The sequence below is a fragment of the Mesocricetus auratus genome, unplaced genomic scaffold, assembly GCF_017639785.1.
Source record: "Mesocricetus auratus isolate SY011 unplaced genomic scaffold, BCM_Maur_2.0 Super-Scaffold_100676, whole genome shotgun sequence".
Taxonomy (NCBI): domain Eukaryota; kingdom Metazoa; phylum Chordata; class Mammalia; order Rodentia; family Cricetidae; genus Mesocricetus; species Mesocricetus auratus.
Genome location: NW_024429266.1, coordinates 153,223,506 through 153,236,863, shown reverse-complemented (window position 1 = coordinate 153,236,863; position 13,358 = coordinate 153,223,506). Strand labels below are relative to the sequence as shown.

The following is a 13,358-nucleotide window of genomic DNA, read 5'->3' as shown; positions in this document are numbered from 1 at the left end:
GTTAGCACCAGCCTGTAATTCCAGTATTGGGGATGTGGAAACAGGAGAATCAGGAGTTCAAGGCCAGCCTCAGCTACACAAGTTTAAGTCAGTCTGAGCTACAGGGGAACTCATTTGCAAAGCACAAATACAAAACCCAAACAAAACCTCCTATAGCACAGCTGCTAGCATTTTCTGGTGCTCATTTGCTGAGCTGCATGCTCTACCACACTTTATCCTTCTGCACTTGTATAACACCAGCACTAAACGCAGTGACACTGTACAGAAACAAAAGGTTTTGGAAACTCTCCCTAGGTTATATAGCTGACTGGTCACAAGACTGGATTTTAGCTCTGTTAATTCAGACTAAACATTGTCTAGTTTGACATTTGTCCCTCCTAGCTTTCCAGAGGAGCCACTATTTAGGTTCTAAGCATTGTTGTCATACACAAAAATATTAAGAATGAATTCTCTTTGCAGGTTCCAGGGGAAGCAATGTTCACTGGCAAAGCATGATAGGAATGAGGATGCCCCTGAGGCCATCTGCATTAGCATTAAAAACACAGAAATTATTTCACTTTTAAAAAACAAATTAAAAAAAATTTATTTATCATTTTGAGTTTGTGTTCAAGTGCATGTGATGAGTATATGAATGAAGGTACATGCACGACATGGTGCCCATGTAGAGATCTGAGGACAACTTTTTGGAGTTTGTTCTCTCCTCCCCCAGTGCTGGTTCTAGGACTGAGCTCAAGTCACCATGGTCCTGTGGCAGGTGCTTTTACTTGCTGAGGCATCCTCTTGTCCCAACCCTACTATTTTTCACACTCCTGTGACAGGTGTTTTTTTTCAGTTGTTCATCTTTGTTCATGTGTTCTGATTCAGCTGGGTAAGCAAACATCAGTGCATTATCCCTTCCTTCCAGTTTCTTATCATAATTTCCAAAGTCTTTTGGTTCAAAAGAATAGTGGGTTAAGGGCAGATTCACAGTCCTGCCCCTGCTTAAGTAAGTTAACAATACTCGTACTACTAATAGTAACTCCAAGATCTGACCCCTCCCACATACATACATGCAGGCAAAAAAACAAAACAAACCACCAATGCAAATAAAATAAAAATAAACTATTAAAAATAACTTAAGTGAATATAAACTTTTAACTGTTGCTTTCTAAATAAATGAGCTCACACTGTACTTGATGAGAAGAGGTATATACTCTGTAGTGAAACTCTTAGGCAGGTTTGTTTTTGAACAGAATAAAGAAATCCAATGGAACTGACTTGAGTACCTGAATACGCTGAGGTGAGGCTACCGCAGAGTCGGTGGAAATTATCTGGATGCGCGGGGAGGGGCTGGTCATCCCTGGAGATTCCGGCCGAGAGGTCTGTGTACGTGGTACCTGTGGATGAGAACATGGGGCTTAGGAAGTAATTTTCCAAGGACTACATGTTTCTTTCTTTTTTAAAGGCAGGGTCAGATTCTTCATGGTGACCTTGAACTATTTAACTTCTGACTCTCCTGCCTCTACCTTCCAAGTATCAGGATTACAAGTATGCACTATCATGCCCAGCACGAGCATGCTGCCTCTTGCTCTTGCTGTGTGTGGCCTTGAGTGTCAAACTTGAATTTTGAGCTATCAACACAGGCCAACAAAGGAAATAGTGAGATACTGTCCATGACGGTACCAAGAAAACACCATCTTAATATAGCTGCTTCTGATGTTGAAAACACAAGGACAAAACCAGATGAGTTCTGCTTTTCATGACCTTTAAAAAAGGAAAGAAAAAATGCTATCAAAATAACTTTTTTTAAGAGATGCTTTTTGAACTTTTACCACTGTGATGGATGACTTTTAATAAAAAGTCTTTCACAACACTGCAAGACATGGATGGCAAACAGAGCCAGCATGGCCCTGAAAATTATTGGAAGCTGAACTTATGGAAAGGTTTTGACAACCTTCTAGACCCAGGCATAATAGAGTTGGGCAAAAGTTCACCACTAACACAAGGATACCTACCAAAGGTGAGGATCAACGTGCTGAGTGGTCACCTGGGTACCTGAAGTGAGAAGATAGTATTTTCCTGAATTAAAAGCACATCATGAACCAACACCAGACAAAGGTGGCAAATCCCCCCTCCCCTAAAACTATGTTTCCCTAATTTATTTTGTGAGGTCAATATTGCTCAACACAAAAACTAAAGATGTAATAAAAATTACCATACTAATATAGATATAAAAATTCAATGAAAGAAAGCAAACTGAATCCAGTAGCATACCTAAGAGCAGCTTACCCAAGGAGCACAAGGCTGGTTCAGTGCACGAAAATGAGTACAGTAAAAGCTGCAAGATCACTTTAACGGACAGAACAGACAGAAAGCATATGGCAAAACCCAACACTTTTTCGTGATTTATAAGAAAAGACAACAAATTAAAAATAAGGAGATCATTCAATCTGATAAAGGACAGAGGACAAAGGTATCCCCAAAGATGAGAAACAAGACCAGATATGTTTTCATTATTGTATAAATGTGCTGGAACTGCTAGCAGGGAAACAAGGTAGAGAGATAAAAACTAAAAGGAGGAAAAATGAGAGTGAAAGGAGAAGAAAGGAAGAGGGGGAAGTAGAATATACCAATCATCTCCATATGCATGTTCTTACTTCCACAAAAATTCCCTTACATAGTTCCAAAGTTGAAGGTACAAGACAACTGTATTTCTATACATTAGCTATAGTCAATCTGAAAACAAAATTAAGGAAATAATCTCACTGATAAACATAAAAAAATGTGGGAGTAAATTTAACAAAGCAAGTGTAAACAAGCCAGGTGTGATGGCTCACACATGTAATCCCAGAAACTTGAGGAAGGAGAAAGTTTGAGGCCAACCAAAGACACATAAATTCTGTGTACCTTTGGCTTGGTCATAGAATAAGAACTTGTCTCCCCCACCAAAAAAAAAAAGGAAAATAAACAAATAAACAAGTCAGCGAACAAATAAGCAAACAATCCCCAGAAAATACCACTGAAAGAATGAAGACAGCTTAAGTAGAAAGACCAGAAAACAATGCTAGTAGGTACTGCTCCCTAAATTGACAGATTCAATGTCTTCCTGGCTGAAATCCCAGGTGATCTTTTCCTCTCCATAAATTGATCTGCTGATTCTAAAATTCATGTGAAATGCAAGGAACCAAGAACAAAACAATCCTGAAAAAGAAAATGAAGGCGTAGAAGGACTCAAACCTCTACATTTGATTACTAAAACCTACATAATCAAAGCAATGTGGGATCCACCACTCTCACCTCTGGTACTTGGCTACAAATCTGAAATCAGTTTATGGAAGAAATGTTTGCATTTCAGTGCAGCATTCAAGACAACGGAGTTATGGGATCACCCAAGTGTCATTAACAGATGAATGGATAAAGAAAATACTGCTAGGAATCAAGAGATGGCTCAGGAGTTAAAAGCACTAAATGCTCTTGGGAAGGACCCAACTTTGTTTCTTAGCACCCATATGGCACTTCACAGCCAACCTTAACTCCAGTTCCAGAGAATCTGACATCATTTTCTGGCCTCCTTGGGCACTGCACATACATGGTACATATATATAACACAGGCAAACATTCATATATATAAAATATTTTAAATGGTGTATAAAAAAGGAAATATGGTTATACATATACAATGGGATAGTTAATAATGTCAGTTGTGACAACATGGATGGAACACTATGCTAAGTGAAACATGTCAAGCAGATACCCACACTGTCCTCAAACAACTTAAAACACAGAAGAATGATGGAAACAGGAAGACAGTGTCAACGGTTACAAATACTCACACAATTTTCTTGGGTATTGTTTGAGATCTACTGCACAGTGTAGTGAACAAGGTTAATGAGAGTGTTTCACACACCTCAAAAGTGCTAAGAATATATTTCAGGTGTTCTCACAATATTTTATGTGCTGAAGACTTAATATTCTACATTCTATCAAAAATTTAGTGTTACTGTGCACTCCACAAATAGATAAAATTAATAACCTGCTAATTTAAAAGCCCAAAACTGAAACAGCTATACATAATAAATAAAATAATTCAGCCCAGCTCATGACTTTAATCCCAGCATTTGTGAAGTAGAAGCAAGTAGCTCTCTATGAGTTTGAGGCCAGTCTGATCTACAAAGCGAGTTCTAGGATAGCCAGAACTGTTACACAGAGAAACCCTGCCTCAAAAAACAAAAAAATAAATAAAGTAAAAAGTAAACTAACAAACTCAAAATGGATTAAAAATCGAAATACAAGAGTTAAAACTCTTGCAAAAAAAAAACAGGTATAACTTTGTGATCTTGGATTTAAGTGATGGTTTTTGAATGTCACAGAGCAAAATTTTCAAAATTAGAAGTTGTGTGCATGATTTTGTAGAGGGCAGAGAATAGTCTCAGGTGTTGTTCCTCTAGTGCCATTGACCTATGTTTAGGTTAAGTCTCTTACTGACCTGGAGCTCACCAGGTAGGCTAGACTGGCTGGCCTTTCCAAGGCTGAAATTACAAACTCATATTACCACATCCAGCAAGCACTTTACTGACTAGCCATCTTCCCAGTCCCCAATGAAAACTTCTATGTCCCAAAGACACTAATACCAACAAGAAAAGATAATCCATATAAATCTGAGAAATTCTTGCAAATCATATACGAGGATCCACACATAGCATAAAAAGAACTTCTCTAATTTGAAATGTAGCCTAGTGGTATATCATGTACCTACCAAATACTAGGTTATGGGGTTCAATTCCCAGGACTGCATCACACAACCCATGCATGGGGGGGAGGTGTCCTTGAACTAAATATACAAGTAGCCAATAAGCACAGTGAAAGATCCCCTACATATCCTTAGTTACTAAAGAATGCAAGTCAAAAATCAACACTAACATACCATTTCACATCTACTGAGATGGCTACAACAGCAATGAAAATATAGGCCAATAACAAGTACTGGTGATAGTGTGGCAGACTGAACAGCTACAACATAACCCTGCAATTCTACTGCTAAGTATGGTTAAGAAAATATATTAACCATGGTGGGAATTTCACACAAGAGTATCCAGACAACAATGAATGGTAATAAAAAGGGTAAGGGAGCCATAGAGTTGACTCAGTAGTTAAGAATACTGTTGCTCTTGCAAGACCCAGGTTTGAGTCCTAGCACCCACATAACTGTTTGAAACTGTCTATAACTCCAGTTCCAGAAAATCTAAAGCCCTCTTCTAATGTTTATGGCTTCTAATGTTTATGGCTACCAGAAAGCACATAAAACACATACATAAATACAGGCAAAACATTCATACACATAAAATAATAAATCTAAAAAGACTTTCAGAAAGGATGTGGTATTGACAAATGCTACAACCCAGATAAACTAGTCACAGAAGACTAGTTTCATCCTATTTATATGAAATGTACAGAATAGGCAAATCCATAAAGAAAGAAAATAGATCACTGGTTACTTTGGGCTGAGGAAGGCTTCAATTTGTGTGGTGATATGAAAGAAAATGACCCCCAAAGGGAGTGGCATCATTAGGAGATGTAGAGTAGGTGTGGTCTTGTTGGAGGAAGTGTGTCACTGTGGAGGCAGGCTTTGAGGCCTCATATGTGTTCAAGTCACAGCCATTGAGTGTCTCAGTTCACATCCTGTTTCCTATCAAGAAGTGGGATTCTCAGCTCCAGCACCATGTCTGCCTGCAGCTTCCATGTTCAGCCATGATGATAATGGACTAAACCACTGAACTGTAAGCCACCACAATTAAAATATTTTCCTTTAGAAGAGGTGTCTGGTTAGGTTGTCTTTTCACAGCAATTGAAATCCTAACCAAGACAATTTGGGATGATGAAATAAATTTTGAATTAGATAATGGGGATAGTCGTGCCACTAAACTTTACATTGTAAAAGGGTATCCCAAACTAAAAATACTATATGGAAATAAATGACTAGGCATATTAAAATGTTTTCTTCACAGGGGTGGGATTGGTCCTGCCTCAAAGAGATGATGGGACAGACTTAGACTTCCTAGGGGAGGCCTTACCCTCTCCAAGGAGCAGATGGGAGTTGTAGTGGGAGGAAAGTGGGGAGGAGGGGAGGGAGGGGAACTGGGATTGGAATGTAAAAAAATAAATAAAAATAAAAAATATAAAAATGTTTTCTTTCATAAGTATTAATACTTTCCCATTGTACAGAGACTAGACAACAAATGTTATAGCTAGTTATCTTAGGACCTGACCATTATTTTAATTTTCTCAGGGTTCCCTAAAGATGCCTTCACCCACAGACAACAGGAAACAATCTAGAGAAAACAACACCCACATTCTCAAGAGGTGGGGAGAATGGTTTTTGGTTATTTCATGGGTTATGGATGTTTGTCATCATTTAGGGGAAATATAGGATTAAAAGACAACTATTAACTTCAAATATTTAACATTGGTATGGATTTTTGTATATTGATACCAATTTAAAGCCATTTTTTGTTTATATATATATGTATGTAGATATGTATGTGTGTGTGTGTGTGTTTCTACTCTTGTTTGGGGTATTGTGCTTATGCACCTCATTTAAAAATGTAATGCTTAATTAAGTGGTGCAGGTTAGTAGTCATCATCCATAATAATCAAACTTGTAGTCATATTAGGTTTTCAAGGTGAAACAGATATATTTTAGATAGGTAGGTGATCTTCAAACACTTGAAAGACCTACAGAATACGACATTTATGATGTTTAATAACTTAAGGCTTTTCATGACAGTGAAACATGTCTGCTCCTAGCAGCACCAATTTACTTCAGAGAAGATGATGAACATCAAAGAAACTCCACATGGGAGTTTGCTTTCACTGTGGCAAGGTTAGCCACTGGGCAAAGAAACTGTTCTTGCTTTGACCACTAACAGTATGATGTACAAACTGGACATGCAGAGACACAAAAGAAAAAAGACTGCTGAACTTTGGTAAAACAAGGTGGACACTCCTTCAAACTTCCTGCTTCACAGAAAAGTCTTCCAGATATTCTAGGCCATGCCCTCTCCTTGGGGAGCAGAAAGGGGATAGGATAGGGGACCAGTGGTGGGCAAGGGAGGAGGGGAGGGAGAAGGAACATGCAAAAGAAGCTCGTTTCTAATTTAAATTAAAAAAGGGTGGGGAGAGCTAGTTCCAGGACAGGCTCCAAAACTACACAGGGAAACCCTGTCTAAAAAAAAAGAAAAAAAAAAAAAAGAAAAAAAATTAGCCTGGGCTCAGAGAAGCAGAGTTAGCAACTGGTTCACAAGAATTAACAAGGAGGAGCTTAGTGTGTTTTTTGTTTGTTTGTTTATTTGTTTTTTAAGCTGGGGAAGTGTGAAAGGAAACAATTTGGGGTAATGCCAGCAAAGAGAGAATGTTAGCCAGTTGCTATTCTAACTCTCTGAGCTCACAGGTTTTCCTCCTTAAAAAAAATACCGTACCAGGCTTTTTCTTTTGGGTTACCAATCAGCTTCGAAATGACTCGGAGATTTATTATTAGTTTTTGAATACTGGGCTTTAACTTAGCTCTTATTTTATTCTGTTTTTCTTTATCTACATTTTGCCTCCGGGCTTTTTTAACCTTTCCTTCTATATATCTTACTTTTGCTGCTTCTCATGTTTCTGGCCCTGGGTGTGTGTCTGTCTCTGTCTCTGTCTCTGTCTGTCTCTCTCTGTCTCTGTCTCTGTCTCTCTCTCTGGGTGTGTGTCTGTCTCTGTCTCTGTCTGTCTCTCTCTGTCTCTGTCTCTGTCTCTCTCTCTCTCTCATTTTCTTCATTCCTCTTCTCCTCCTCTTTTTTTCTTGAGCCTAGATTTCTCCTCCTACTATTCTCTCTACCTGCCAGCACCACTCATCCCTTTCCTGCCTAGCTATTAGGCATTCAGCTTTTCATTAGACCAATCAGCACTTAGACAGGCAAGGTGAAACAAATGCAACACATCTCTGACCAGTTAAAATATATTGCATAACCAGAACACTCTGCTCTGGAGACTTGTCTCTATTGGGAATTCCAGGCAACTACCTCAACTACTCCAGTCAATTTCTGAAAGATATTGTCTAGCTTTGATAATGTCTATCTCTTGTCATTTCCTCTTTTAAATACTCACTTATTCAAAATAAAAAATGTGAGCACTGTACATCATTCTCCAAAGTAAATAAAACAAGCTGAAAACTAAGGTGTTTCAGGTTTCTTTGAGATTTGTTAAAAAATACTCTGGATTTAGAAAGTAGAGAAAAAAATGTGAATTATATTATTATTGTGAATTATGTTTAAATATTTTTTTAAACAAGGAAACAAAATTCCCCAGTTGGGGTTAGGTTTGTATACCTGTAATCTCAGCACTTAGAGGCCAATTCAGAAAGATCCAGAGTTGGAAACCAGTCTAGTGTAAGAAATGGGATAGAGGTCAGCTCAGAGGAGGAGGGAGGAGTCATAAAGAGCTTCTAGAATTTAGAAAATTCTTTCTCCCTTCTTCTCTTCCCTGGCATCCCTTTCTGTCTTTTGGAGACAGGATATCATGTATGCCAGGCTAGCCTCATATGTAGCCAAGGATACTTTGAGCTTCTGATCTTCTACCTCCCAAACCCCGGGATTACATGTGGGTGCTTTGCATATGCTAGCCAAGCACTCTACCAACTGAGCTACATCCCATGTCCTCTATTCTTAACCTAGTTGTACTTACTTACATGAAAACATTCTCTCTGTGATAATTCATTAATTCCTCTTATTCCAGAAGCTTGGGGCTACAGATGTTGCAGAATGATACAATACTTCTCTAGCTGCACAAAAGTCCTATATTCAATTTCATTTATACCAGAAGCCCAAAGGACTCTACTTGGATTGGGTGGAGGATTATACTGACAGTGGGCTCAGTATTAAATTTAGGTTGAATGAATAGCTTCAAGCATCCTTAGGAGCTTTAAGTCAGTGTAAGGATGCTCAATTCTGGAAGTGATAGGCAAGTAGTCTAAATTCCTAAAGCCTTAAGAGATAGACCACGACCTCTTACATTTCACCATTTCCCAATAATGTTATCACATCATGACTCCATTTGTTAGGACAATGTCTTCACTGAACTGTCTCGTAAAATGCTACTGCAAATACAACAGGGTGTGCTTTTTACTGCTTTCATTTCTCAACTTCCTGGTAAGTTGACAAATAAGGTCAACAACACAATGTTGTCAAAAGAAGCATAAAAATGGTCTTACTTGGAGGCAAAGTGATGTCATTAACAGGACCTCTAAGAAATGCTTGCAGGTATCTGAATTTAGAGACTAACATTATAAATAGACCTGGAAACCCATTGTATATATTGGGAACCATTCAGCACAGTGATAAAAGGTTAGCCTGATTAACAAAACATAAAAACACTAGATATACTTCCACTTAGTCTAAGCCTCTGCTTTCTGTCTTTCAGTGTGCCATCTTAGTGCCAACTAACAGTCTCTGCCTCAGCCCTGACTAGCTTCTACTCTTCAACCTCTTAAGCTTGCAAAAGAGAGGATCAATAAATGCTAAAATACAACTGCCAGCAACATGCAAGTGTGTGTGTATGAGTGATACCCTGGGGTAGAATAATTATGCTTTAACAAGAAAACTGCTAGCACAAATAACTCTAGAGCTGAGTGTGGCTCAAGGGTAGAGTCTTGTCTAGTAAGAAAAGGCCTTAGGTTCCAATCCTGAGCAAGCTTATTTGAGTGTGGTGGCACTCATCCATAATCCCAGCACCAAGGAAGCTGTGGTTAGGGAGACTGGAATGAGAAGTTTGGGCTACATAAAACCTGAGCTGGGCGGTGGCAGTACATACTTTTAATCCCAGCATTTGGGAGCCAGAGGCAAGCAAAAATCTTGAGTTCAAGGTTAGCCAGGTCTATAGAGCAAGTTCCAGGACAGCCAGAACTACACAGAAAAACCCAGTCTTTTTTTTTTTTTTTTTTTTAAAGGAGAGAGGCCAGGTGGTGGTGGCACACGTGTTTAGTCCCAGCACTCGGGAGGCAGAGGCAGGAGGATCTCTGTGAGTTCGAGGCCGGGCTGGTCTACAGAGTGAGTTCCAGGACAGCCTCCAAAACAATACAAAGAAACCCTGTCTCGGAAAAACCAGGAAAAAATAAAAAAGGAGAGAGGCCAGGTGGTGGTGGCACACGTGTTTAGTCCCAGCACTCGGGAGGCAGGCCAATCTCTGTGAGTTCAAGGCCAGTCTGGTCTATAAAGCTACAGAGAAACTCTGCCTCACAAAATCAAACGAACGAACAAATGAATGAATGGATAGACAAATAAATAAATGAGAGTAAATGAATTATACATGCCTTCTGACACAGGGGTCATCTTTACTGTTTCCAGAGTCTAACTAAAGCCCTGTTCCTGTGGCCTGAATGTCTCCTGTAGGCTCCAAAGTCCTGGATCTTGGCACTCTTCACAGGGTACTACCCCATCTGTTCAGTGACCTAAGAACAGAAATACATGACTATTTCTCCTCTAGGCACACAGTGAACGCTTAGTGAATGAACAATACTATCTTAGGGCAAGAATACGATCTCTCTGTGCTTTACAAATTTAATCCTGGAACTTTGCCTAGATCTTCTGTTTGCTATAAGTACAGCTCAGTGCCTGTCTTGAAGTTTATTACATAAACCAAGGACATGAATAATTTCTTCTAAATGTAACTTCAGACTTTTTCTCATTCTTCCATCACTGAATAGCACGGCCTCCCACACAGTCATCTGCTGAAAAACAAACATTTAGGTTGAGGAGTATCTGCAAAATGTGGAGTCAATGTGCAGATAACAAGACTTTTAAATAAACAATTTATTCTGGATTTAGGTCACAGCATTTCCATGGGGCAAAACAGTTCAAATACAGTATAGAAAACCAGCAAACAGACCTAATATGTTACAAATCTCAAACAGGATTTTTTGTTGTTTTTGCTTTTTGAGACAGGGTTTCTCTGTATTGTTTTGGAGCCTGTCCTGGAATCCACTCTGTAGACGAGGCTGACCTCCATCTCTATCTGCCTGCCTTTGCCCCTGAGTGCTGGGATTAAAGGCGTGTGCCACCACCACCCAGCTGGAACATCTGAATTCTTAACAGTTAGGGGAAATAATGAACAATGCAAATGACTAGAAGGGGAAAGGGTTGCAAGCAGCCTAGACTGAAGTGATCCACATTCTCCTTTTGTATCTGTTTCAAATGGCCATCAAAGTTAGTATGGCTAGGGGTCACTGGGCAGTAACCCCTCTTTTGCATCATCTGTGCAGCAGGTTTCATCAGAAGGGAACTGATAAATGCTGCTCCTCGTCTTTAGAGTCCATCCCTGTTTTTGTTTGGGGTTTCTATCACTGTGATTAAACACCACAACTAAAATCATCTCAGAAAGTGGTTTGTTTCACTTCACATCACCCAGGGAAGTCAGAGGAGGAACCTGGAGGCAGAAACTGAAGCAGTGGCCATGGAAGAGTGCTGCTTACTGACTTGTTAGTACCTTAAGGCTTTCTCAATTGTGTGTTTACACACCCCAGAACCACCTGCCCAGGGGAGGTCCACTCACAATGGGCTGGGCCCACCCATATCAATCATTAATCAAGAAAATGCCCCCACAGGATTGCCTAAAGGCCATTCTCAATAGACACATTTTCTCAACTATGGTTCCTTCTCAAATTGACAAAAACTAACCAGGACAACTCCTTGTGTAACACAAAGGACTAGAAGGTATTTAGGATGGCTGGTGAGCTAGGCTTTCTTGATGATTTGCAAGTTCAATTATTAAAGCTCAAATGTAAACAACAGAGAGACAGAGACAGAGAGACATAGAGAATGAAAATATCTATAAGGCAGAAGTCCAGCAACTATTCCTCACAATTATGTAAAAGAGCAAGATATTTAAAAGCAATCTGGTGTATGATCTTCTGTTCACAGGCAGATTGACCTTCGAAAAACAAGCAATATACTCACCACACTCTCATACTGGTGCCTAAAAAGGAAAAAAAAAAAAAAAGGGAAAAAAACCAAAACAAAACCTTACTAGTAGTTTAGCATAACAACAGATATGCTGGGAGGTGGTAGCACACACATTTAGTTCCAGGACTTGGGAGGCAGAGCAGGCAGATCTCTGTGAGTTCAAGACCAGCCTGGTCTGCAAGAGCTAGTTCCAGGACAACCTCCAAAGCCACAGAGAAACCCTGTCTCGAAAAACCAAAAATTAAAAAAGGATATGAATTCCTCCAAATACACCGCTGGATTCTAAATACTGTGCAGGCTTATTAACATGCTCAGAAACAAGTTTCTACTGAAATACCGTACTTTAGGGGCCCAGGGGTAGAGAGGGTGAGAAGTAGAAGAGATCTCACCAGTAAGAAGATTTCTTGGATGGATTTGCTGTCTTCTACTCCCCACTTCATCAATACACACACTCACCAGTCAATTGTACCCAGCAGCTTTATTTTTATTTTTTTCCTCAGCAACTTCCCAGCCAAAAATGCAACCAAATCAGGCAGGGGTTGGTGGAGAGTCCATCCAAAGGCCTCCAAACTCTGCTGTGTAGATTCCATTTACCATCCAGACAGGGCTGTTTAAATATGTCTTTTCTGTGACCCTGCTTTGTGCTCAAGGTCAAGTACACTATCATTCCTTGTAACCAAGGAAACAAGATGGAAGTGTTCCTGCTGCTCTGCCAGTTGGTAAACTGTCCTCTGTTGACTACCATGATGACTTGTTCTAGATAAGATGTATGCTACTTTACCAAGTCTTCCCTTTCCCTAGACCCCTGTGGCTTTGTTAAACACTCTCCTCACCACCCTTCCCTTTATAGAACACCTTCCTTTAATGAGCTTGCAGAACACTACCATGGATTCCAAATAACTAGAAGCAATTTCAAAACTATATGGAATAGAGAGAAGATTTGGAGAACACAGATGTTTTGCATACAGTATCTTCATCTTCACTATGCCAAAGCTAGTATTTCTACAGATATAGAATCTTCAAGGCACAGGCAACAACATATATGGTCTACACTACATACAAATGTTGTGCCCAAATTCTGAGCCCCAAAATCACCAAGAGACCCATTTTGATGCAAAAGCAAAGAGTCTCTTATTGTAGATGTTTAGCAAGCTAATGGACACCCAGCCACCATGGCGAATGGCTGGAGAAAGACTTCAAGCAACCTCGAGGCAGGGACCTTAAAGGGCAGAGTAAGGGGAGTGTCTAGAGGTATGAAACAGTCTCAGGATTGGTGTGCTTCCAGGTTTGGGTGACCCGCCCTGTGTTGATCGGTCAACTGGTTGTTATGGCAATAGGCCCTCCCTGGGTGGTTGCTATGTTTTGCACGTCACTGTAGTGCACTGTCTGTAA

The 13,358-nt window shown here is 39.8% G+C and overlaps 1 protein-coding gene across 10 annotated transcripts in view; it reads right to left on the bottom strand.

The window, feature by feature from the left end:
* The window catches only part of Nr2c2 (nuclear receptor subfamily 2 group C member 2), a 71,981-nt gene that overhangs the window by 32,089 nt on the left and 26,534 nt on the right, over positions 1-13,358 (bottom strand). For 5 of the 10 annotated variants that reach the window (XM_040738077.1, XM_040738086.1, XM_040738078.1 and 2 more), the window contains one exon: positions 1,266-1,376. In XM_040738077.1, coding sequence (XP_040594011.1) covers positions 1,266-1,376 — 111 coding nt within the window. Of the gene's footprint in view, positions 1-1,265; positions 1,377-1,994; positions 2,035-10,318; positions 10,457-13,358 lie in introns of all 10 variants that reach the window. The other 5 variants (XM_040738082.1, XM_040738081.1, XM_040738085.1 and 2 more) reach the window with 2 other exon arrangements.